General features: G+C 48.4%; 1 protein-coding gene across 1 annotated transcript in view; it reads left to right on the forward strand.

The window, feature by feature from the left end:
- LOC146036920 (uncharacterized) overlaps window positions 1–27470 on the forward strand; it is a 29973-nt gene that overhangs the window by 997 nt on the left and 1506 nt on the right. Inside the window, exons 2-3 of the mRNA XM_083160761.1 lie at window positions 13540–13610; window positions 14148–14526. Coding sequence (XP_083016887.1) covers window positions 14309–14526 — 218 coding nt within the window. The 5' untranslated portion in view covers window positions 13540–13610; window positions 14148–14308. The remainder of the gene's footprint in view (window positions 1–13539; window positions 13611–14147; window positions 14527–27470) is intronic.

The following is a 27470-nucleotide window of genomic DNA, read 5'->3' on the forward strand; positions in this document are numbered from 1 at the left end:
CCTCCCTAATGGATTTTATGTGCAGATGCAGTAGTCCCCGTCAAGCTAAGTCTTAAAGCCCATTAAGACATTTGGCAAGAGCAGGGAGCTTGTTCTCCGCCCCCGTGCTCTGCTGGTTTTCTCATTTCTTGAACCCCAGGGAAGCTGCGGGGGGCAAGAGAGGAAGCACCTGAGCAGGCACACAGGATGTCCTACTTCTCATTAGTGGCGTCTGGCTATACGATAACCGCAGACGCAAGGTAAATCAAGGGCTTGTTTTCCTTTCTGCAATCTTCTATTGCTTCCTATGAGTATACGCGAGTCGCCTGTCACTTATTCACTGATGAAATATAGATGGTATATTTTGTATTGGTCCTTTATATCGGTCTCAGCTTTTGTAATATGTGCTAGTAATTATGGCATAATTTTGAGGTTAAATAATCAGACAGGATATAAATAGCTTTAAAGGAATAAAAACAAACTATTTTAACAAATAACTATTTTAAAATCGGTACCTCCTCATCTTTGCGGTCACCGCTTATGCTACGGAACTTACGTACTCTACGGCGGCAACACCACCCTGGGTCCACACCACCACTCTGTCTCCACTCCACCATCTATTACCTTTAGTTGTTGTTAAAAATAAATGACAACGCGGCGGCTCCTGCAAGACTCCGCCTCTAAGCGGGTTTGACAGCACAATTTAAACCACTAATTCAAACTGAAACCCAAGGGGCAAAAATGTTTGTGTTTTTAACAGATTTGTGTGAACCTTAATTTCTTACGCATTTACAATTCTGAACACTAAGATTTTATAATTAATATTCCTCTTTAGCTGTTAATTTGTAGCTGGAAAACAAGTCTTTTCCCACATAGACATATCCTAGCCTTCTGTAGCCTTATACACGTCATTGTCATAAGATCACTCTGCTCCTGCCTGGATTGATTCTCTGACTTATTAAATATGTCATTGTTATTTGATGACTTTATTACTACACATAACTGACCCTTTGTCACAATAATAAAATCGTGTTGTTCCTTGATGGACCTGACAGTTGAATCCATTGAGCAGGTCACTATTAATAGATCACTTTATTCATACACATCCATGATACCTATTTAGCCTCATCTCTGCCATTAAATCATATTAATGACACTGGTCTGTGTAGAATGTGGCTGACACTTGTTGCTGTAAATAATCATTATTTGTCTCATGTGAAATACAGTATATGCATCATGCTCCTTTTCTCATACTGGGTCAGATGCACTAATACTACTTTCAGACCGCAAACCCGTGTCCAACCCTGCATTTTAAACACGGGTTTGTCCTTGCGGAGAGCCCTGTCAGACTCTTAAATTACCCCTTTCACACTGCACTTCTACCTGGGTTTTCCTAGGATCATAGGTGCAGATTCTGTGGGTGCTCAACGGCCCGAGCACCCACGGAAATTGATGAGCACCCACGGGCCCGAGTCCCACTGCTGGGCCGCCATATTAACTTGCTAATTTGCGGCTGCAGCACCCACATCACCGGACCCGCGACCTGGGAAATAGTATGCCAGGAAGAGTGTATTCTGTCCGCGGAGTACCTGCACTGTGGGGGTATTTATGTACCTGCACTATGGGGGCATTTATGTACCTGCACTGTGGGGGCATTTGTGTATGTGGAACTCTGTTGCCTTAATTTCAATATTGGAGACAACTGTGCTCCGTAATATAAATTGGTATTATTTTGTGGCCTATGAAGCCACTCCTCTATATTTTTGGCTTGAGCACCCACCAGCAAAAACATAAATCGGCACCTATGCCTAGGATTGGTGCTTACACACTGAACCCGTGTCCGGGCTGGAAAACCTATGTGTGTCATTAAAAATTTACTTTTTTTATGGCTCACAATAATGATGTCACAAAGGAAATAAAATTGAGGGGTGGAGATTGTTCACAGCATTGCAGGAGCAGCACCCCTAATGTTGAGCAAATCCCTCACCTCCTCATCTGTCCAGAGAGAGGACATATTGCTGGAAAGCAGGCTGTAGAAGTGTGGAATACACACTGGACAAGTGTGGAGCGCAGGCTGGGATGGTGCCTGTGTCCCGTGGTCCGCAGCTCCAGCGTACTGCTTGTTGGTTTCCGGGGTCAGACTGCTGACCTCACAGGAATCCACCAATAGCGGCATTTCATAAACAGCAGTGTTGGATGAAACGGGTCGGGGCCTTTCTGACCGCACAGAAACACGTGTTAGAGCCGTGTTCAACCCTGGTAAAGACCAGGGTTGAAAAGCCGTGTTGCTCAACACGGGTTTTCTGAGTGTGGCGCTTTCATACCGCACCTTGATCCATGTTTAAGCCCAGCGAACACGGCAATAACCCGTGTTCACAGTGCGGTCTGATAGTGGTATTAGCTTCAAAATGTGATAAAGTGGAGAGTGATACCAGCCAATCAGCTCCTGTTATTTTTCAAACCCAGCCTGTGACATGGCAGGTAGGAGCTGATTGGCTGGCTGTTTATCACTCTTCACTTCATCACTTTGAAGCTTAAAGCATCTGGCCCACTGGGAGTATAATACCTATCACAGCCAGCAAGATCTAATGGAAAGTGGTGGTAGCAGGAGCATTCAAGCCACTGAATCAGTGTATATGGAACCAATCCTGAGTGTGTCAAAGAATGACATACTGTATGTGACTAAACAAGTGACTTTGTCCCAATATTGGGACGCTGTCACTTTAAGAAGCGCAGTCTTGCTGGGGTTACCCAATATTATACACAGGTGATATTTGAATACTAAGGGCGGGATGTACTAAAGGGAAAATGCGGTAAAACCCCCGTTTTACCGCATTTTCCTATGTACTATCACCGGTTCGCCCCGTTTTCGCAGGCCAGGGTATCGCCACCCAGAGGGTGGCGATACCCTATAGAAGCCTATGGGCTTCTTTCGCCGCCCGACGTACGCCGTCCGCGCGCTGCCCCCCCCCCCCCTCCCGTCCTCCTTTAACCTCCTCCTCCCCCTGGTGTGACAGCCGGCAGGACATCCGGCTTCAGGGGGGAGGAGGAGATGCAGGGGGACGCTGGCAGCCGCCGGGAGGTGACGGAGACCCCCGCAGCCCACATCACAGGTATCGCGGGGGTCTCCGTTACCGCAGCCCGATGCTGGCCGCATATGTTAGTACATATGCGGTAGCATCGTGGCGGCTGCCGTGCGAAGGGCGGGGATGTATAATGATACATCCCGCCCTGAATGTGTTTATTTAAAAGTGTTATACATATAAATGGATGGAGTGCACTTCACCATAACAACAATGAATAAAACCCACATACATGACAAACAACATAAAACATATAGTGCTGGCTATAGAATTGAGGCAATTGGCAGACTTGGAAATATTATGGCATACTATTAATTCCTTATCGGCAATTTGTAATCCATAGTTACCAGTCCTTATCACAGTCAATGATCTCCAACAGTGATTATAGGTGGATATGCCTCCTTGTACAGTTGCAAATTCTGTAGGTGGCACGTTTTTCTCATCCTTTACCAGTGAAATAACTGGAAGATTGTTGTCCACTGTATGGGTGACCCGGCTGGAATTGCCTTAGAAGGAATTGTTTCCAATGAAGCTCAAAAACGCGTTTCTCCACCTTGTGTGTTTATCGGCGGCTTCCTCAGGATACTTGAGAAGCAATTCAATATTGCTCCACTACAATAGTGGAGCAATATTGAATTGCTTCTTAAGTATTGAATCTTCCAACGCAACTTGTGGCAAGTCATATCCAAACCCCAGAGTGTTGTTAAAGATTATTGCTAGTGTGTACATATTTATCTGTGAGTGTCCTGACAGTCCCGGGCCGTTTTCACCCAGCTCGACAGCATATCGACAAGCAGAATTCAATGTTCCGCCTGCCCACTGTCAAAAAAGGGGGCGTGTCGGTGAAAACAGCCGTGGATTGTCAAGATCCGGCCGTGAATTCGGCAATCCACTGACTTTAAAAAAAATAAAAAAACAGATCCAACTGGTTTTGGAGTCGGATCTGTTTTGTCAAATTCCGCCTTTAATGCTGTCGTAAATTACAGCATTGAATAGTGGTGTAACTACCAAGGGTGCAGGGGGTGCAGCTTCTATGGGGCCCAAGCCGTTTCCAGGGCCCACTGCTCCTCCCCTGCACCCAAGCACTGATTGCATCAAAAGCCCACCAGCGCTGCTCACCCTTCACTGCTACTGAGGAGAGCGTCAGCCCCTTCACCCTTGCTGGCTAGCACCTAACCCCAGCTCCTCCGCCGCCACCGCATCCCGCACAGAGCCTGTCACTCAAAGAGCTGCAAGGTCCTCTGCGGTACTCGGCTGGCCCTGTGCGGGATGTGGCAGCGACGTCAGAGATGGGAGATGCTGCGCTCCCATGCCCCACTGTCTGCTTCTCCTACTCTCTGTCCTTGCCAGCAGAGATACGCAAGACAGCGTGAGGGTGAAATTACTGTACATGTGTCGGGTCCCTGTACACTTTACAGTATGTATATGTATGTTTCAGTGTGCACATACAACTTTGTGTGTGCGCTAGTGTGCACTCACAACTTATGTGTTTGTGTTTCAGGGTGCCCTTCCAAATTATGTGTGCACTAGTGTGCCCTTACAGTGTAAGTTTGTATGTGTGTGTGTCAGTGAGACAACCCCTATACAATGTATCTGTGTGTCAGTGTGCCCCAGGTCCCTATACAATGTATGTGTGTGCGCGTCAGTGTGCTGTAGTCAGGTAGTGCTCACTCCCCCCCCCCCCTCTCTCTCCTCTCAATATTAGGGGGCCCTTCACAATTTTGCTATGGGGCCCACAAAATTCTAGTTACGCCCCTGGCTGGCGTTATTTCTCCTGTTGGAAATAGCTTCGGTGATTGAATACCGCTCAAAGAGAGGAAGAAAATATGGACCTGTCCACCATTTATAACGCTTTAGTTGTTCCCAAATGAATATATGAATTTCTTTCTTACAATGTAAGATGATTGAGGGAAGGTAATAGAACTTCTACTCTGTCATCTGCACTTTGATCAGTGAACCCTTTTGAAGTAGAACACTGAGATAAGTAGGGAAGTGGAGAAATGATGGCTGCCAGTGTCCTCACTTAGCAGAGCTCTGTTCTTGAAGGGCTTTCTTCACACTTAGGAGACACTACCTGACCCCACTTTCCCCCAGTCAGCCAAAGAACAAAGAGCTGGAACTCTGCCAGCGGGTTCTAACATGCCCGAAATTTAAACATACAAAAGTACAAAAGTAGATCTATTTTTATATGAGACACATGTACTGTATATAATCAGTGGGCTTAGGTGTCACGTAAATATCTATTATATATGATGTAGTGTTCCCGCTAGGCTGTTTTAGCGGGGCGCTGCGCCCTGCCCGATTTTTAAAGTGCAAAATGCGCCCTGCCCCTCTGGCAGCGCCCCGCTAAAACAGCCTGCCTTTGTTACCGCTGTTGTGACCGGGGAAGCCCGGCACCGCTGTACATAGCGTTGCCCGGCACTTCCCCGGCAGTGTACAGCCTTCCGGGTGGCCGGGTCCGCCCCCTTTGCATGACGCCGCCGGCTGGGCGCCCACCCCTTTGCGTGACGCTGCCGGCCGGGCACGCCCCTTTTTGTCACGGCGCGGCCCGGGCACGCCCCTTTTGTGACGTCGGCGGCCCGGGCACGCCCAAAATAAATTGGTGGCCAATGAATAAAGACTATCATGTTTCTACACGACTCCGATATAGAAATATGTATCATAAAGGAAATATGTTTAAAAAGTAACTTCAGAGTGGGAGTCAGCTCATAGCAGCTGCACCCCTTGCACCTATGGTAGTTATGCCCTTGGTGGGAGTAATTAGAGCTTGTCATTAATACTCACAGTCAGGTACAAGAGGCCTACTGATTGGTATTACTAGTCCATACTTGCCTACATTTTGTCACTCCTCTCCGGTAGAAGCCCGGAGAGGAGACCACATACTACGAGCCAATGGGGAGAGATAAGGCTAACGTTACAAGCCCCGCCTCCATGACCGTCAAAAGTGGCAATTCGCAGGTCCGTGGTTTGGGGGAGGAGCTATATTAACGCAATTTGTGTCATTTTAGCCCCTCCCCATGGACCCGCGAAATTCTAAAATTAATGTTGCGGAAAAGGAGGGTGCGGTGACTGTGGGGGTGATGCGGGAGACTTGCCCACCTTCCAGATTTGCGGGAGCCATTTCAGGAGGGTAGGCAAGTATGTACTAGAGGTGTAACCGATAAAAGCATGCGTCCCAACTTCTTCAGCAGGGAAATAGGGACACTCGCGCGGTGGAGTTGCATGCATGACCAAAAGGGGGCGTGACCTATGCTAATTAAGGTGCAACATATACAAATGAGCCACCATTGGGCCAAGCCCCCATTTTTTTTACCCTCTGCGACACTGAATAGACACTGTGCCCATGCGCACAGCGTCTATTCACTTCAGGCTAGTTGAACTCCCAACTGCACCCCCCCCAACACCGCGGGACACTGCCGGCCCCCGGACCATCCCAAAAATCCAGGATGTCCCGCAAAAACGGGACAGTTGGAAGGTATGTAAATAGTCTTTTGTAATTTATTTCCTACCATCCTCCGTAGCAGGCCAAATTTGACCCCGTCCTTGATGGTCAGGGTTTGCTCATGTGCAGGAACGACTTTGGTGAGTTTCACACTCACCGGCCCGTTCGCTCCAGGAGGGGTGGGAATGGGGGTGGGTATGGGGCGCAAGCAGGAGAACGCCCAGTGTTTTATGGGCAAACCTACAAAAACGCAGATGCAGGTGTGCTGATGCCTGTTTGGGGCGGGCGGCTGATGCGTCACATGACACCCATGGCATCCATCCTGACTTCAGAGGACAGCGACCAAATGAAAAGTAAGTCCTGGCTGACTATTCATTACGAACAGAGGAAAAATAATTTGATGGTGAGCGACCATCGAATGATTTTACCTTTGAGAGGACACACATCTGTTCGTGTACATATCTAGTGAGGGGATTCCATCATCGGGAGGGGGCGGTTGGCTGTAGCGTTTACCTGTTTGCTAACAGGTATGAATCAGACCCATAGTGTTTACTGGGTCTGTGCATGTGTGCAGTATGTTAGGTTCTACAGAAGGATCTACAGCGGGCACAGGGTGCACACTCCCATACCCGAAGCAGGATCCAACTGAGCAGCGGCTTATGACACATTTCTGGAGCTTTCTTCAGTAGGTGTGACACTGCACAGAAGGAAGCCAGGGCTCTAGCACAGGTACAAGTTCAATATTTCCGAATGCGGGGATAGGGTAACAAAAGTCTTGCACACACTTACTCATTTTTTAAAACACCCCTGGTCCCTGAATCTGTATTGTCATCCTATTCACAACACTGAGTAGTTCTCCTTGATACATATGTTTCCACCTGTAGAAGTGACAATTGGTATACATTTGTAGCAAATATCAGGCCACAATATACTTGTCATAGATTAGACATCAGTTCCTACCTAGAGGGAGAACGTGCAGCTGATGGCAAATAAACACTTATGTGCAGAAAGGTTATAAGTTCGTGTAGTGAGTAGTGGCAGTTTGGTTAGTGCAGGCTACTGTTCTGTACTGGACAGAAAGTTGGATGTAGAAAAAAAGGAATAAATTCCTTTTAAAGGAATTGCGCTAGAGGGTATAAAGCAGCTTGATATACGAGGAAGATGAAAATGGTTAGGTTTTTTACAAGCGCTAAAGGGATGAAGGTGGGTGGGTACCGTAAGTATGCAGAGTGCAGAGGCAGGTATACTGATAAGAGCAGTGAGAGGAGTAGGTGAAAATAATGTAAAAAATAAATAAAATATATAAATAAAATAAAATAATAAAAACAAATAGACGCGACCAACTTAATGTTTACACTCCTTATTGGAGTTTGTAGAAGCAGTCCAGTAGTGTGGAGAGAGCTAGGCTGGCTTACCCTGCACTAATTACGTACTCCCGCAAGACGCAGGCTGAGTACCTTTCTGGCGGGGTTCCGGAGTTTCTTTCACAAGTGATGTCACCTGCCGGCTTTTACCTTGCGCTTGCAGTGGCACTGGCGGGGGCTTGCTCTGTGTCTCCGTCTGGAGGCTTCCTGGTTCATCCAACGCATTTCACACAACGGTGCTTTTTCAAGGATGGACAGAAAGTGCCTGTATTCAGCAATTACACATATAGATAGGTAGGTGTATACCCACAGATAATGATGACACAATTTGTACAAATGTTATTAATCTTAAGAGTGCCCCAACACATAGAGGCCCTTATTCTGGTTGACTCGCTCGGCTGCAAATTTGCACGGGGACCGATGTTTTGCGTATGCGCAGCAGCATTTCTGCGCATGTGTATATGCTGGGTGCGTGCGAACTCAGCGAAAAGCTAATGTGTCCCTGATGCACGTGCGGGGGGCGGACAGCTGACATAACAGGATATCAGCTGCCCGCCCAATTCCCTGCAATTCTACACGCATATGTAAGGGTGATCTGGACCACCCTTACATATGCGAGCACCTTCACCATCATTCGATGGTCAGCAACCATCGAAAGATGGGGAAGGTTCCCACTGGCATGTGAATGGATGTTCATGTAAAACATCCATTCACAAGCCTTGAGAATGCATCCCGCATGCGAATGGGTGGCGTCAGCTAACCATTCGCAAGGCGGGGTTAGAGTAGCTCGCAAGGATGCATGCACGTGTCCAAGTGAGTCAACCAGAATAAGGGCCAGAGTCTACTTTCTCTCCACTAAAACTTACTTTTTGCACCACCAGCGCAGAAATACTAGTCGTGAGCGGCTGAATATACTCATGTTGGTTTATTTACCATCCTATGAATGATTATTTCAAATTAGACAAATACTATGCTGCAACAACAGCCCCGTGCCCTTTACATTTCCAACCATGCTGCATTTATTCCTAATAGACACGTTCTACAGATCCACAGGGGGTCTGGGAAACACGAACTGTTGGTAGATCGCAAGGACCGATTTTGCCACCCCTCCATTAGACAATGTATGGTACTTTTAAGTTAAGGTACACGATCCCCACGATGGACCCAATTTCCTTTGAAATCAGGTCCATTTTGCCGGCAAAGGTACAAAATCGGGGGCATCGCGTCGATCGGGACCATTAGCATTGGTCCCGACGCGATGCCCCCGATTTTGCCATAGGCTTTAATGTTAAAATATTTTTTAACATTGGAATCGTGAGCATCGCGTCGGTCTTGTGCCATTATAATGGCACAAGATGAGATGGACTTGATTAAGTCCATCTCACATTGAAAAAAATGTGAAAAATGTGAAATGTGCCAATATGACCCATTTCACATTATATATGGCCCTGTCGTCACCCCACGATAGACGCCAACCCGAAGCGTGGCGAGCGCAGCGAGCCCGCGAGGGGCGGCGGTGCGCGTCCTCCGACCTTTTCATTCCCCTACTATCCACGTCGGCGTGGAGTTGAGAATATATAGTGTGGCGAGCGGACGCGTATACCTGTGAAGTTATACGCGTCCCCTCGCGGGGCTCGCTGCGCTCGCCACGCTTCGGGCTCGGTGGCTCGCTGCGCTCGCCACACTATATATTCTCAACTCCACGCCGACGTGGATAGTAGGGGAATGAAAAGGTCAGAGGACGCGCACCGCCACCCCTCGCGGGCTCGCTGCGCTCGCCACGCTTCGGGATGGCGTCTATCATGGGGTGGGGTTTACGTAGTAAAATTTGGGGGTCTAGGGAATATTTTACATTGAATCCAATGTAAAATCGGGTCCCAGGGACCCGATTTACATTTGATTCAATCAAAAAATCGGGTCAGTCGTGTCGATCGCATCGCATGCGACCAAATCGCATGCGATCGACGCGATTTTTCCGACACGACCACCCCGATGTAAATCGGTGTGGCCGTGCTAGGAAACAAGTACCCAATGTATTTACCCAGCGACATTGTGGGGCCGGCAAAATGTATACACACTTGCTTTTGCCAGTAACATTAATCAGCATGTCTCTCACTATCGATGTCGCGAGTACACACTATGTGCCCGATGTCTTGGTCCAGATCGGATGACATATCGCTCCCCTAGTATGTACCCATTATAAGACCACTATATACTTTTCTCCTGAGGTGCCCACCTGTCAGTATTCAAATTTTAGGTTCCCCATTGCTAAGGGTTAAAGGGCAGGTAGTACAGAGTTACATGCAGCTAAGTGTCACAGCTGGGGTCAGAAAACAGGGATACGCCAATCTGTAGGTGCACCAGTGAGAGGAGTGTGGGCTGATGTCTGGATTGTACAGAAAGAAGGTGTTGTGCTGAGAACTAGTGGTTGCTGAACCCCTGGGTGACAGGACAGCCCCTATCTAGTGATAATGCTGGCCTACAGAGGTGTCGTGTGTCTGATGCAGGAAGTGTATGCCAAGATCACATTCTTTCTGACACTTGCATGAGAAATGTGCCCACTTATCTGCTCTCCCAGTCATCATTGTCCCCCAAGTCCCTGTACAGACAGTGCATACTGTGTCCCCTGTACAAAACATGATGTTCATCTTCAGACATTAATTTCTGGTGGAATGACCCCCTGGACCGTTCATTTATCACATGAGCTTGTTTGTAAGCAGCTGCAGGTGTCTCGGAGGCATCGCCGAGCGCTGTACATCAGTGTGTTGTGGAACAATGTGTCCTGCAGACTCCTGGACCATCATCTGTACAAGGCCCGACTTAGCAGGACAGATGTTTAGAACTCCAGTATTCTGAATGGGGTCTAGGAAATATTAAATCTTGTCTTAAAGGGACCTCGTAGTAACTATGTGCTGCATTCTGTGGCATGTGTAGGCACATAGGGGTAACTCTAATTTCATCTGCTCCCCGCGCGTTTACACGGCAGACTGATTTTTTACGACTGCGCATAGTCATTTATCCGAATGTGCAGTCGCCGTGTGCGAGCGGACGCGGCAAATAGATTTTTCGCCGGGCGCTCACACGCAACAGTGCGGTCGGGGGGCGTGGGGTGGTGGGCCGGGGGTCTCGCCCATTGGAACGCCCAGCGTTTCACAGGCGTTCCCAGGAAAAAACTGGTCGTTCCCATGGTAATTCCCCGATAACGCGGGTGTGGGCGTGGTCAGCTGACATCAGCATATGTCAGCTGCCTGCCCGCTTTCCGCACAGGGCAACCGCATATCTCAGACACCACAGAGGTGGCGCAGATCTGTGAGCGCCGGAGAAATCATCCGATGGTCGCCAACCATCTAACGATTTTGTCCTCGCATGCAAGGACGTTGGTCCTCGCATGAATGGATGTTTATGCGGCGTGCTAAGGGGGTGGCCATGTGGGCGGCGTCTGGTGGACTCGCAAGGCTGCGAAATTCACTGCCTTGCGAGTCATCCAGAATAACCTCCATAGTGTCACTAACATAGATGATAGGGTGTTATCTCCCGCTAATCCCTGAAGGTCCTTCCACCTGTAAATACAATTACCCGCTACTGCTACCGGTACATCCTGTCACCATGAGAAGAACGATTACGCAGGACACTTACCTAGAACAGTGCTGCACAGAGGCTCTCTCCATCTAATTATCTCAGCAGAGCTGATCTATATCCTGGACTGAGTTGGGGGGGGGGGGGGGGGGTACACCATATTTGCCTCTAAAGTCCAAACCACATAAGTTGCCATGTATTTGAATCCACAGCCCACTGAGCCCACCCAATACAACAACACAGGAAAGACACAAAAGCTGTATTATACACCTCCATGATACATACATACATACATACCGTACATACATTAAGACCCCTTTATGAATAGCAAAAAGTGCAGGCTCATGTCACTACTCGTTTTCACAAGCACCTCATGTCAGGTAAGTATATTTACCCTCCCCCTAACTATACCTTGCAGCAGCTTAACCCTAATTCTCCCCACAAAGCATGAACCTAACCCTCCACTAGTGCCCCCCATTGCCTAAACCTAACCCCTCCCGTCCCGCAGCCTAACCCTAACTCCCCATTGAAAGTGCCTAAACCTACTCCACCCCCTTACAACAGCCTAACCCTAAGTCACCCACTAGTGTCTAAACCTATAGCTTGTAAACAAATTATTTAAAACAACGGTACTTATGTATTATCTGGGCTGCCGATTTTTTAAAAGTATGACCCGATTTTTCCATAGGATTTAATGTTAAAATGGACTGAGTCCATTTTAACATGGAATTCAATGGGAAAAAGGGGTCCTTTTCATACCCCTACTATCCAAGTGGGCATGGAGTTGGATATAAACCTGTGGCGAGCGTACCGAGCCCGAAGCGTGGCGAGCGGACGGTATTCTGTGTCCCCTCGCGGGGCTCACTACGCTCGCCACAGGTTTATATCCAACTCCATGCCCACTTGGATAGTAGGGGTATGAAAAGGACCCCTTTTTCCCATTGAATTCCATGTTAAAATGGACTCAGTCCATTTTAACATTGAATCCTATGGAAAAATCGGGTCCATCGCATCGCATCGCATGCGATATGGTCGGATGCGATGCAATGGACCCGATTTCAAAATCGGCAGCCCAGTTAGTACATAAGTACCAAAACAACTTTGCAAATCCCCTTCGTAACCATGTAACAAGATACATCCTGAATGTGTACTTGGTGAGGGTATGCTCACAGTACAATACAATTGTGGAGGATCGACTTGCCTACCACCCCGGATTCAAAATCGGTTACGCCTCACAGCCCCCCGGAAAGGTTGACAAGTCCCCCGGAATTGTGGCAGCCTCCCGCAGTCCGTGCATACCAGATGAAGCAAACTGCATCATCATAGCCCCTCCCCGCGTCATGCCTGTAATACTGGCATTACACAGTGGGAGACGTGGCTATGGCGATGACTAGGAATGCATGCCCACATGTTAGTGTATTTGATAATCCCTGCCACTTTACAGGCCAAACGCCGGCCCCGCCCCCTTCCAACTGAAGCTTCAAAGTCAAACCCCAACTCCCTTCCTATTGGTACAACTGATGAGTCAGTGACCCTTTCACACCAAAGTCATTATTCTGGTCCACACGCAATGCTGCAAAATCTGCAGCATTGCATGTGGATAAAATGCTGCCCACCGCTTGCACAGCCGCCCAGCCCTCCTCGCTTGCAGAGTTCCCCGCATGGCTGTGAATGGATGTTTTGCATACACCGCCAACCATCGAATGATTTGGAACGTTCACGCAAAAACGAACCCACTCTCTGGTGCCTTAGCTTTGCATGCTCCCTGTATGGGAAGAGGGCGGACAGCTGACATCCGGTGTGCGAGTAAACCAAAATAAGTCCCCAAATTACTATACAGTCTGACTATGATGCAACATTAGTTCCAATCAGACCACGCCCCTTTTCCTGACAAACTATTCCCATGTGACATCTGACAATGGATCCAGTTGGAACGGAAGTAGCGCATCCTCAGCTATCTATACCACTGCATACCAGTTTTATATTGACACTTAAACAAAAACGAGGCACAGAAAAGCGTTTCTATTATGTGGGTTGTTTCATCTAACGTTGTGTGAATACTGATCCGATGTTAATATTTACTTTACTTTTTAAGACCCAACCGCTGTGGGGACGAGTGCTGTCCTGGATGGAGCATTGCACCTAAAACTGGAGCATGCACAAGAGGTGAGGAATAACTGTATATGCCTGATCCCACAGTGTGATACTGAGGGGGTGATTCTGATTTCATCGTCCCTGGCGTATTCTTACCAATGTTTGTGCTCTGCGCATACATATATTCTCATATGTCCATGTGCAGGGCTGCTGTGCCGGGCTGCTGTGCAGGCGCCTTCGGCCATTTGCACAGTTGCCGAGTTATTCGCACAGGGTGGGGGAGGGATAGAGGCAGACAGGGGGCGTTCATATGAGGATGCACAACATTTCTTGGGCGTACCCAAAAAAACGGTGGATGCACCCAGGAAAATGCTGGGCTCCCCCATGCAAACGCAGTCGGGGGGCTGACGTCACAAGATGTTTATGCAAAACATCCATTTGCAATGCAGCAAAGAAATTTGCATGGTGGCGGAGGGCGGGCATTCGCCAGGGGGTGGCGTTAGTTGGCTCGCTAAACAGTGAATTTACGCTGCGTAGAGAGTCAACCATAAACAGGCCCTTACTGTATAAGCCCTGATATAATGTCTGCCTGTTCCTCTACCTTTACAGCTGTATGTGCCCCAAAGTGTAAAAACAGGGGGGTGTGCAGGACACCACAGAAGTGTGTGTGCAAGACCGGTTTCAATGGATCTTACTGTGAGAGACGAAGTTCATCATTTATTACACGCTCCATACCCCAGGATAGAGTCCCTAGTACTTCCGCTCCTACCATGGATGGGTCCTCAGCTGCGAGGGCCAAGGACAGCCATGTTACGGTGTCTCCACTTCATCTCCGTTTTCCCACATCCACCACCCTAATGGAAAATGCAGTCACCCAGGAACCCACGTCCAGAGCTGTGGCCACTAACAGTGGCCTTAAATCCAGAGATGAGCAAATCCTCAACTACCCGGCTAAGAATGGCACATCACTGAGCTGGCAGCCACTCACGTAAGTGCTGTGATTTCCCATCTCACACACTAGTGCACGGTAGCATGCTGGGGCCTTTCTACTGTGCAGTGTAATGGAAGATATACTGTTATACTGATCCTATGTAACTGATTATGTGCCACAGCTTCACTATTATGGCGATCGGCTGCTTTTTTTTCTGAAGAGGGGCGGAGCAAAATATGCAAATAGCGCAATTTAGCTCCGTCCCCTCCTCGAGGTCCCACAGATTGGGGTGATTTCCAGTGCGGGGGGCGGGCTTGATGACATCTTCATCCGGCCCCGCCCCCAGAAGTGATGCTGTCAGTCTCCTCTCCAGGCTTCTCCCGGAGAGTTTCAAAGTAGGCAAGTATGCAATAGGACCTCTAGAGTTTGTGTGGCAACAATTTTTGGAGGGACGCATGGTTTCTGTGCAAGCAGCCATAGACTCTACGGTGGCGGCCACCACCAGACTTGTACTACTATGCTGTATACACCATAGTCCTAAAGGATACTTGCCTACCTGACCATCTCCATGAGGTAGAAAATGCTCTGTTCCTGGACTGTCCTGGTAATTGCGGGGAGCTAGGTAATTGATAAGAAAGGTGTTTCACCACAGGTGATGGCAATCCAGGGAAGCCCAGGAACAGAGCATTTTCTCCCTGAAGGAGAGGGTCAGGTGGGCAAGTAATGTATGTCCTAAAGTAAAGATCAATTACATAATCTGGAACATAATCTGGACAATAGCTGTACATATTTATAATGTCACTGACTAGGTCAAATAAACTAGGAGACAAGTTCAATTGTAAGAACATGTTATAAAGCAAAGGTAGGAACATTGCGCCGAGAGAGTACATGTAAACTCCAAATCTGTTGGGAGAGTACATGTAAACTCCACAGTTAAGTGTGCTAGTCAGGGAATCTGGAGTATCAGAGTTGTACCCCTAATAATTGTGGTCTGGAGGTGATCAGAAAGAATAGGGAAAAATGACGCTGGAGAGTATGAACAAACCTGCTGGTATTAGATGTCTTGTGGGATCTAGAATGGACAACAGGCTGATAATCTGAAAGCTCTAATGGGGAAGTGCCCATAAGGGGCTCAGGTTGAAGGATCAATAGTCAATGGGCAACTGCATGGGGGGAGGGGGGGGAAGTACATAAACCACATGGAAAGCCTATTTTTGTCCCTCTTACTCTGTAGGAGATGTCACAGGCTCAGTGCTGCCTCTGATTAAAAATCCTCCCATAATGAGATCAGAGCTCAGCGCAAGTCTCTCAGCCTCTGACCTCTTGTGCAATGTGTCATGAGACTTAAGGCCGCCATACACTATGCGATTTGGCCCCGATTTCACCCGATCCAGATGGATCGGGCAGTGAAATCGGACCAAATCGCCGGTTTTGACACCCGGTCCGACCCGATGTGCGGTCCCGTGCGCATCGGGTCAGAGTCGGGACGTCGGACCGGCTGCACATAAGATAAATCTTAAGATAAATCTTATGTGCAACCGTAGGGACTCTGAGGACGCCGGTGAGGGAGGGGACGGCAGGGGGAGCCGGAGCAGGGAGCTGTCATGCTCCGTCCGTGTAGGGGGGGGGGGGAACACGCCGCTAGTAGTGCGGACGCTGCGGGGGACACAGGCGGCAGTGACATAGAGCCGGGCGGGGGGAGCCGGGAGCTGTCAGCACTGAAAAAAAAAAAGCCCATACAATGAACGGGCAGCCTGTGATTGGCTGAGCGCTCTCTCAGCCTGTCAGCAATTGGCTGAGAGAGCGCTCAGCCAATCACAGGCTGCCCATTCATTGTATGGGCTTTTTTTTTTCAGTCCCGGCTCCCCCCGCCCGGCTCTATGTTACTGCCGCCTCGTCCTCACTACTAGCAGCGTGCGTCCGTCCCCCCAGCCGCCTTGCAGCATCCCCCGCCCGCCACCTCGATGTCCCCGGCCCCCCTGCTCGCTCCACATTGCAGCTCCCCGGGAGTTGCAAATGATACATCGCATGCGATGTATCATTTGCAAAATTTGGCACATCAAGTGCCAAATCGTGTGTCCCCCTCCCGGGGAGCTGCAGGGGGAAATCAGGTCCGACTTGTCCTTAGGACAAGTCGGACTAATGTATGTGGGCCTTAAGGGGCCCATTTATTATTGATCACATTTACAATTCGATCTGGGCAGAATATTACCGCCCAGGATCACATTGTAAACTGAGATCACATCACAGGGATGTATCATCCCTGAGGGCGCAGGTACAGGGTTCCAAAAAGAGCCTGCCCCTGGGAAGTCCGGAGCCGCTGACCCAGCTGACTGCACTGCTGCCGGGGCAGGGCGATCCTGTAGCCATAGGCTACAATGGGCTATTGCCATCTCAGAATGGCGATAGCCCAGGGGTGCGAAGCCAGGCTGCCCGATGTTCATACATCGGGCAGCTCCGCATCCCCCATAGAAACCTACTGGGGATGAGGCCGGTGGCAGTGAAGGGGGGATCGCAGCAGTCCCCATATAGTACATCTGGGTGATACTTAATATTTAGCCACAAATATTGTTTGATAAATGGGCCCCTTATTCAGTGTGCCTTGGCTCCCGATGCTCAGCCCCATTAATCATTGTCACATCGGCAGATAAGTGAAGCTGAAGCACTACCCCACTCCCATGCACAAAACCTTCAGCTAAAAAAACCCCCAAAAAACTATTTTTAAACACATGCCAACCACAAGGGGGCCCTAGATAGAAGGGGCCCAGGGGTACTGAGCCCCCCTTAATCCGGCCCTGACTGCGGGCATGATTCAGCGGTCAGTGCAGCTCACATTGAAGTTAAGGGCCCCATACATCAGCAATTAATTGTGACAATTTTCAGATATAGAGATGATTGCCACAATTAATTTTAGATGTGTGGGCTCCCCCTTTTGGCAATCCCAATCAGAATCGCCAATCGATTGCTTAATCAGGTTTTTAAACATGTTTAATAATCTGGTATTATCTGCGGATCTTTTTTAGATGTGTGGGCATTCCCAATTCGTTTTCTTCATCTATTTACATTATGAACAGCTGAAATGACAATCGATTGGCTCAATTTCCAGATATGAAGATGCAATCTTTAGATGGAAAAATCTGCCGATCACTGAAAAAAATCTGTAATGTGTGGGCAAAGTCGGGCCCCATACATCATGTGGGCCCCATACATCAGCAATCACAATTTATGGATTTTCAGATATTGGGATATTTTGGCCAGATAAATGGATTTTCAGATCTATCCGACTTTGCCCACACATTACAGATTTTTTCAGTGATCGGCAGATTTTTCCATCTAAAGATTGCATCTTCATATCTGGAAATTGCCCCAATCGATTGTCATTTCAGCTGTTCATAATGTAAATAGATGAAGAAAACGAATTGGGAATGCCCACACATCTAAAAAAGATCTGCAGATAATACCAGATTATTAAGCATGTTTAAAAACCTGATTAAGCAATCGATTGGCGATTGTGATTGGGATTGCCAAAAGGGGGAGCCCACACATCTAAAATTAATTGTGGCAATCATCTCCATATCTGAAAATTGTCACAATTAATTGCTGATGTATGGGGCCCTTACTCTTTTACCTCACTGCAGCTTTTCTCATGGCAGAAAATCATACTGTAGAGTCTATTGTATCTCAGTAATGATACAGCAAAGGATCAGGGGTTCCCGAGCAACCCCCAATGATTCTTACGAAAATGATTTTTGCGAAATCAGACGCTCTGGAGGTGCAAGATAAAAATGCAATTTCTATAGAAGTCACCACGTCCCACTTTCAGACCTACAATTGAAGGGCAAAACGATGCGCTTGCGGAGAAAACTGCACCGCAGGCTTTTTTTTTTAAATAGAATTTTCGCTGCCAAATTAATTCCCCCAAATGTGTGTATACTGTACCTCATGCATTATAGGTATTGAGAGATTTATTGTGAAATAATTATCTGCCATTTTACTGTTATAATTGTTACTATTGGTAACAGCTACTTACAGTATGTCTGTATGGGGGAGATGTATGAAAAGAGTGGACAAGTGAAGAAATTGGACATAGCAACCAATCAGCTTTGAGGTAGAATTTACCAATACATACTGTCAAAATGATAGATAAAAGCTGATTGGTTGTTATGGACATTTTCTCCACTCCTTTCTCTGATTGATGCATCCACCCATAAGTCATTCCTACTTTTTCTTTCTCCTGAGAAGCCCGGAAAAGAGACTTCAGGGAGCAGGTACTGATCTTGACATCATCAAGCCCCGCCCCCAGTACGGCAAATACCGCAATTCGCAGGTCTACTGGTAGGGGCGGTACTAAAATTTTAACCCCGAAGAGCCGTCTATCCCGGTATATGAACGGCAAGTGAGGGACAGGGTGTCCAGGGGCATGCTGGAAGCTTGCCCATCTTTTCAGGGGGCCGGGAGGGGGACCTAAATTTCATGAGTGTCCCCCCCCCCCCCTCCCTCTTATTTACACCCAAAATGCAAGACTAAGGCCCTTATTCTGGTTGGTGCGGTCGAGCCGCATATGCGGCTCCGACCGCACCAGACGAATCCCCGCCCACGCTACGGATCGCCACGGCCGTCCGTACACGGACGGCTGGCGATCCGCACGAAAATGGTGGAGGCGTACGCCTCCACCATGGTGGGAGCTGCCCCCTGCATTCGATGGTCGACGACCATCGAAGGCAGGGCCGCACGCCGCGGCAGCTCCCGCAAGCTGAGACCACACGGACGATTGTCCGTGTGGTAGCTTGTATGGGGGCTGAAAGCTGACATCCGCCGACGTCAGCTTTCCGCCCCCATGAGTGGCGTCATGCCCTCATTACCATGCGTACGCCCCGCGTTTGCATGGGAACGCCCATGAAACGCGGGGCGTATACATAGGGAAATGAGGGACTGAAGCCCCTCACGCCCCTATACGCCCCCTTTGCGGCGTCTAATTTTTTTAAACGGAGATTTCCCCTGCACATGCGCAGAGTGACCTCTGCGCATGTGCAGAGAGAAAACATCGGCGGTACGGCCGCATGCGGGCCGTACCGCTTCAATCTGAATAAGGGCCTAAGTACATACTGGAGTGAAACCTTGCTTTTCTAGGAAAGGTTACGGAGTAAGAAGTTGATAAATCAATCTGTGAACCAATTATATTTATGATCCATCAAAGTTACAATTCCAAACACTGAGTCCTAAAAAAAAGTGCTAAGTAAATACAATTATAATTTATTATTATTTATTATTTTATATTTATATGAGCATAGTAATGATAGGTTATCTGCAAGTTACAGGGACAGATAGTACTGTTGTATCCACACTCACCAGCAGAGGGCAGGATTGTATAAGACTTACAAAAGTAAGCACTCCTACACTGCTACAGAGCTTCTGCAGAGCAATCAGTGGTAAGGAGATGAATGGCAATATACATGTTTGGCTTGATAACTGTGGGTGACATTTAATGAGATGCGAAAATGTGACTTTTGCGATACTTTCGCCCAAAACGGCCGAAATCGCACTTTTTCCAGAATTCTTCGCCTATTTAATGAGATGTGAAAAACGGCAAAAAACGCTGATTTCTTTTTTTAAAGTGTGATTTTTACTCGCGCCGGAACTCGCATACAGATGTTTACCCATTGAAAAGTATACAATTTGCATATTTAATGAGATGCGAATTTGGGAAATGTGTCTTAAAATCGGCAAAAAATTCAGACTAGGTACTGATATGCGAATTGGCTAGAACTCTGCACAGATCATTGAGATCTGTGCATGGTCCTGTGTTAAAAAATGTGTTAAAGTGTTTTTTTGGAGAAAAAAAATGGTGTGGGGTCCCCCCTCCTGATCATAACCAGCCCCGGGTTCATTGAGCCGGACCTGGTTCCACAAATACGGGGCACAAAAAGCATAGGGGTCCCCCGCATTTCTGAAACCAGCCCCGGACTCTTGGACCAGTCCTGGTTCCAAAAATACAGGGGACAAAAAATATGGGCGTCCCCCGTATTTTGAAACCAGCACCGGGCTCCAACAGCCCGCGGTGTCATGCCACAGCCTGGGGACACTTTTTACATAAGGTCCCCCGGCCGTAACATGAGCACCGTTGCTGGTCAATCTTGGACGGGGTACCTGGAGGATTGGGGACCCCCCCAATAAAGGGGTACCCCCCAGGCTTGACCTCATTAAATATGCGAATCCGCGGGAAAAATGCAATTTTAAAAAAGTGCGATAATGGGCGATTTTGAAAGTGCGAAAAAATCCCATCCTATTAATTGTCACCCTGTATCTGTGTGCTTCTTGCCATGTATAAAGCAAAAAAGTATTTACAAATCTCCCATCCGTAGACATAGGGGTGGAGCTGATCTGCATTGTATAAGTGGGATTTTCCTCTCTCAAACAATAGTGCAGCTTTTCACACTCATATTTCCACGTAACGCCCATCTCATGGGAAGTGTCTGGTGACTGTACTTGTAGTAGAAGGAGCAGGACTAACCGGTGGGCATATTGTTGCTCGTTGAACTACATGTATAGTATAGGCATGTCCTTTCAGTCAAAGGCTACCAGCACATGCTGGAACATGTAGTTCCACAACAGCACAAAAAAAAATGCATTTCTCATTTTAGTTTTTGTGAAATTCTTTGGTGTTTGTTATCCAATGGGAGGAAAACAAGACTATAAAAAATAACGCTACTGCTCCATTCTGTTGCTTACTAGTATTCACTACTACTGCTCACTACTATTCACTACTAATGCTCACTGCTACTCAGTAATAATGCTCATTGCTATTGCTTACTAGTATTCACTACTACTGCTCACTACTATTCTCTACTAATTCGCACTGCTATTGCTTACTAGTATTCACTGCTAGTAAGTACTGCTCACTACTGTTCACTACTACTGCTTATTACTATTCACTACTACTGCTCACTACTACTGCTCACTACTATTCACTGCTACTGCATACTACTATTGCTTACTTCTACTGCTCAATGCTGCTACTCACTACTGCTCACTAGCATACCTCCCAACTTTTTGATGGTGGGGGTCGGGACTCCGCGCGCGCTCCCAAAAAGGGGGCGTGACCTTGTGGGATGACGCGTCCCCCGGCCGCGTCCCCATCTGAATAGACGCTGTGTGCATGTGCATAGCGTCTGTTCTTGTCAGGCTGGGGGGACTCCCAACTGCCCCCCCCCTCACGTTACAATGGCAGCCCAGGCGGGACGTGGGAACGTCCCCGAATACCAGGACGTTCCCGCGGTAAGCGAGACAGTTGGGAGTAGGGATGCCAATCCCGGGGCATTTTTTCAATCCCGGAAATCGGGATTGAAAAATGCTCAATCCCGGGATTCCCGGGATCCCGTGATTGGCATCCTTAAAAGAAAACCACCCCCCCTCCCCCACGTTGCCTTACTTTAAGTGGGGCAGGCGACAGCGGAATGGAGGCAGGCTGTGGGTGTGATGCCAGAGGGAGGTCAGTGTGTCACTACACTGTGCAGCCGGGAGAAGTCGGGCGGGGAGCTGGTTCAGTGCTGCGGCCTGCGCAGCGTGACCCATAGGTCATGCTGCGCAGTCCGCAGCGCTGCACCTACAGTGTCACAACTCACTCGCCGCCTGACCTCTCCCTGCCGCTCAGTCATCATGCCTTGTCCTGGTCACAGCGGCGAGTTCAGCGAACAGCCTCCAGTAATTGTACAGAGCGACGGCGGTGCGGGGGCGTGCGGGGGCGTGTTCGGTTGGCTGCACAGTGTGACGCGCAGTGTGACCTCTGACCACATCACGCTGCGCGTCTGAGCTGCACAGCCGGCGCAGGACTCAGGAGCAGCCGGGCAGCATCTGAGCAAGTGCTCAGATGCTGCCCAGCATTAAACTAATCTAATCCCGAAATCCCGGGATTGGAAGGTCCAATCCCGGGATTCAAATCCCGGCAATATTGGGGCCAAATCCCGGGATCCCGCCGATCCCGATCCCGGGATTGGCCACCCTAGTTGGGAGGTATGCACTAGGGCCGTTATTCTGGGTCACTCGCAAAGGCAAATTCCTTCTTAAATGTACAAAACCATGTGCACTGCAGGTGGGGCAGATGTAACATGTGCAGAGAGAATTAGATTTGGATGAGTTATTTTGTTTTTCCATACATCAGAACGATTTCAGGCCCAAATGCAAGATTTTGGCAGGTCGTGCGATGCATCGCGTGTGTTTTTAGTACACGTCAAGTGGTGTTTATGTACGATGCGCAGTCACGCGGGTCGTGGGGTCGATCATCAGATCCTACATGCGGCACATAAGGGCGGGTGATTCTAATTTATTCAGTCCCCGGCGAATTCGCAACGGGGACTTATGATTACACCCTGCACATGTGTGTAAGAGCATACGCGCATGTGCAGTGCTTCTGTGCGGGGGGCACCTTTTGGCGCATGTGAATGCCCTGCATTTCCTGGGGATACCCACAAAACGGTGGGTGTATCCATGAAAACACTGGGCATCCCCAATGCGAATGCAGGCAGCCACCTGCCTTTTGGAGGTGGGCGGCTGATGTCACCGGACGTCAGCCGCTCAACCTGTTCTCGGACTCGGGCGCCGCAGGTCTCGGTCAGTCCAGACTGACTTAGATTTGCAAGCAGGGGAAAAATCATTGGATGATCGGCGAATTAAAAAACAAAAAACATACAAATGAATGGGCAGCCACTGATTGGCTGAGAGAGCTGCCTATTCACTTTTTTCAATTCAACCGCCGGCTGGCTCCCCTAACCTGGCTCTCTGTATACCTCCGCCCGGCTCTTAGAGTTCCCTCACATGGGATTTCAAGGCCCGATCCACCGAAATCGCGCCCAAATAGCATAGTGTATGGGGGCCTTTAGACAACCCCTTCAGTGGCAATCCTGGGTTATGCTTCAGTGGTAACACTGGCATTCCTGGAAAATTTCCGGGATCGCCAATGTCTCCCCATCCTTGGCGCCGGGCAACGCCGCTGTGCTGAGCTGAGCTAGCGATGAGCTCAGCGTCAGCCGCTTCCTGGCCCTGGCTCATTCCTCCTGGCTGTGTGCGGCGTGAACTTGCTAACATCACGCCGCACACAGCCGGGTTGCCGGGGGCAGGGCCGGGCAGTGGCTGATATAGTGCACAGCAGCACTGACCGGCCCCGGGAGATGGTTTTATTTTAGGGAACACTCTAAAAAAAAAACTACCCTGTGGGGAGCATTCACTACAAAGAAAAAAACACCAGTGAAGGGGTTAATAGTGAAGTCATTTTTAATGTTCTCCCAAAATATGTCAAAAGTATTTTGAGTTCCAATTCTTTAAAAAAAACAAAACAAATGAAGCACTGTTTGTACTGTACACGGCATTCAGCATGATTAGATGTTATCTGTTTATTTAAAGAAGGAGGCTAGGGGCCCTCAACGATTAGGAACCATTAATGGCCTGATGGCAATGGTGAGTGTTTATTTACCATTATTTGGAGGCCACACTTCGGTGGCTATCTGGTTACTACTGGCACCGAAATTTATATGAGGTCTCCATCTACAAATACACATACAGTAGTATGGCCCTAATGGCTGACCTTCGTCATACCTCCTAACATGACCCATTCCAGGAGAGACACAATGCTCTGTTCCTGGACTTCCCTCTTCATCTATGTTAACCTGTTTTAAACAGCTTAATTGAGAAGAAAGGTGTTTTACCACAGGTGATGGTAATCATAAATTAAGAGAGAAGACCAGGAGTAGAGCATTTTGTCTCTCCTAAAGAAGGTCATGTTGCTAGGTATGCTTTGAAGGTTAATTGCTGATCGAGAAAAACCATCAACCGCCTATGGTACAACCCATCAATTATCTTCACCTCGGTCTATATATATGACAAATATCAAGAATAAATGAGAATAGAGAACAGTAGTCACAAATAAACCTTATAATGGCATAAAAAGCAAAATAGTGAGAGCTAAAATGGGGTCCCCCATTATTGAGTATCTCCGTGTTGTACCACGTAGTGAGAACATAGTCTTTTGTTGATGATGACAACGTTATCAAATAAGGTTTACAGTTTGTAAGGTTGTCCCATCAAAGGTATCCCACCATTTGGCACGCACGCTGTAACGGTTAGCATTACTGCCTCACAGCGCTGAGGTCATGGGTTCAATTCCCACCATGGCCATAACTGTGCGGAGTTTGTATATTCTCCCCGTATTTGCGTGGGTTTCCTCAGGGTACTCCGGTTTCCTCCCACTATCCAAAAATATACTGGTAGGTTAACTGTCTCCCAACAAAATTAACTCTAGAATGAAAGGGGCTGATTCTAATGGACTCGTAAGCTCGAATCAAACGATTTCTCCTGCCGCAAATATAAGTCTGTGGAGACAGGGCAAGGCGGACAGCTGACATCCTGTGACGGTGCGGGCAGGGCAGGCGGTTTGCATCCTATAACATCAGCCACCCACCCCCGCCCGCATTCCTATGGGAACGCCCTGTGTTTTCATTGGGACACCCATGAAACCATGGACGTTCCCATGGCCCAGCGCCACCCCCGTCTATCACTGCGAACTCCCGGCAACATATGGTACCACCACCCGTACTCCGTCATGGGTGCGTGCACCCGGCGAACCGAAAGTTTGCCGTGGGTGCACGCACCCTACACATGTGCAGAAACGCGCCTGCGCATGCACAGACGCGCACCATCCGTCCTCCGTGCGAATGAATAGATAAGAATAACCCCCTATGTGTGCACATGGGGGGCTATTGATTCTCCATTCCCGGGACCTGCACTCCATTCCTGGTCCCGTGCTGCTCCTGTTGCGTTGCCATTAAAAATGCCCCTCACAAAATGGCCGCCCCTCACAGCAGACAGTTATTCAGGATGCTAAAGGAGGCAGAAGCATCCTAAACAACTGTCTGCTATGAGGCAGCGGCCATTTTGCAAATGACTTTTTCATTGCATCAGTAGCAAGAGGAGCATCGGGACTGCAGACAGGGAGATCTCAGGTCCCGGCTACAGTACAAACCCGGAGTACGCTTCATTTTTAGTTACGCTATTCCCTAGTATGAACATACAGTATATTAATGAAGTGGAGTAAGGATTTTATTTTTTATTTTTTTACATATTTTAATTCCTCTCCAACTTCTTTATTTTGTAGAATTAGGACACAAGTTTTTGGCAAATAACTGTCCTGGCATGCAGCAAAAGACTACTTTTCCTGCGGCTGGCCTGTACTCCTGCTTGATAAATACAGACAAATAAGATTTTCTGTTGCTGTGATGAGCAATAATTCCAATAAACCCACCACTTCATCCCTAATCCATAGGGGATTCCGAGATGTAATTAGAAGTGAGATAGTTGCCTACTCGCCTGAAATATCGGGAAGATGACTGAATTAGAGAAAGACCTTCTGGACCTTGGGGAGAGAGCAGGCAATTCTCCCAGAGAGCACTTACTGTACCTGTCACAATGTGGGAGAGGACATATGAATTGTGTCATCAACCTTCATCCACCACCTTGTGCAGTAATAGGCAACAGATGCTGGGCTGCCAGTGGGCCCCAACTTTGTGTCTATGCCTATTCTGTTCTCTGCCTTATGTCATCAGGCAGAGAATAGGACTGAATGTGACAGCATCAGCTGACCTCTGCACAACCATGGGAGGTCACACAACACATCTAATTGGGGAGGAAAAAAAAGAGAGAAGGGAGTAGTCTCCCTCCTTCCTCTACGGAAAATGACTGAATGTTAGAAAAGCTATCAGTTTTAGGCATGGTGCCAGTAATAACATTCATTTAATGTAGCCATTTGCTTACAGATTAGCTAGGGGTTGTTAGATTAGTGGTGGGTGGTCCCTACTACTCCAATAAGTGGGAGAACGGGGCAGGGTAGTAGAATATGAAGATTTAGTCAGGGGATTTGGGTTCTATGTCTAAAGGGAGTTTTGGGCTTGATGTGGGATCTAAAGATATGTGTGGCATCTTGAGGCCAGTGGGAGCATGGTATGGCCATTGGGGTGTGGGGCAATGAGAGGCATGTTTAAGCAATTGTGTCACGATTGCTGGTTTTTGTGGACCCAGTCATGGCCATGGTGGGCTGTGATGGCTAGTGGAAAGTCCTGAGACAAGGAATAAGTATAGACTCTATGTGCGGGAGCTAGATGCAGCAGAATCCAGAGATGTCGGAATGGCTTGTATACGGCAAGATCCGGGGATGCCGGAATGTCTCTGGGGTATATTAATTCTGGGAACGCCTGAACGACATTAATGTGCCTCCTTGGCAATGACAGGAACGTAAAGAGGCCTACTTGGCATACAACTAAAACTAATAATTGCCTGCATGGCAGGAAACTCAAATAAACAGGTTGACGGTGACTTGGTGATAGGTTTACCCGAGGTAAAGCAGAAATTAGGCAGCTGAGACTCCGGAAGCCGGTTGGCGGCAGGTTAGCTGGAAGTGGCAGGATGGCGAAGTCACCATGAGCAGAACAGGGGAGATGTAGTTGTCAGTGAGTGGGTAATGGTCCGTGGTTCCGGAGAGGACACAGGATGCGACAGTCTAACTGTACAGTGGCAGGTAAGTGGCTAGGGAGCCAGACAGCCTCTGGTAAGTGGCTAAGAAGCCAGGCAGCGGTTGGCATCCAAATAGAGCTGGATTGCTAGGCAGTGCCTGGTGCCCGAATAGGGCTGGATTGCTGGGCAACGGCACAGATTGGATGGAGCTGGAAAGCCAGGCAGGGCCAGGTTAAGGATGTGGCTTGGAAGCCGGGCAGGAACTAGGCTAAACAGGAGCGATCGGTAGAGAGGAGTCTGAATACGACGTTGCTGAAGGCAACCTCAGACACTGAATGTAGAATATTTATCCCTCCTGTGTTACAATGATTGACTGACAGGAAGGAGGGTATTAAATAATCCAAGGCACGGCTATAGGTGATCTCAGAAAGAACAGGTGGGAAGCCAGGAACAGGGCACTGAAGGGTTAACCTGATATCTCTGCTGGATTCGCACAGGTCCATCAA

The sequence above is a fragment of the Crinia signifera genome, chromosome 9 (genome assembly GCF_055691185.1).
Source record: "Crinia signifera chromosome 9, ASM5569118v1, whole genome shotgun sequence".
Taxonomy (NCBI): domain Eukaryota; kingdom Metazoa; phylum Chordata; class Amphibia; order Anura; family Myobatrachidae; genus Crinia; species Crinia signifera.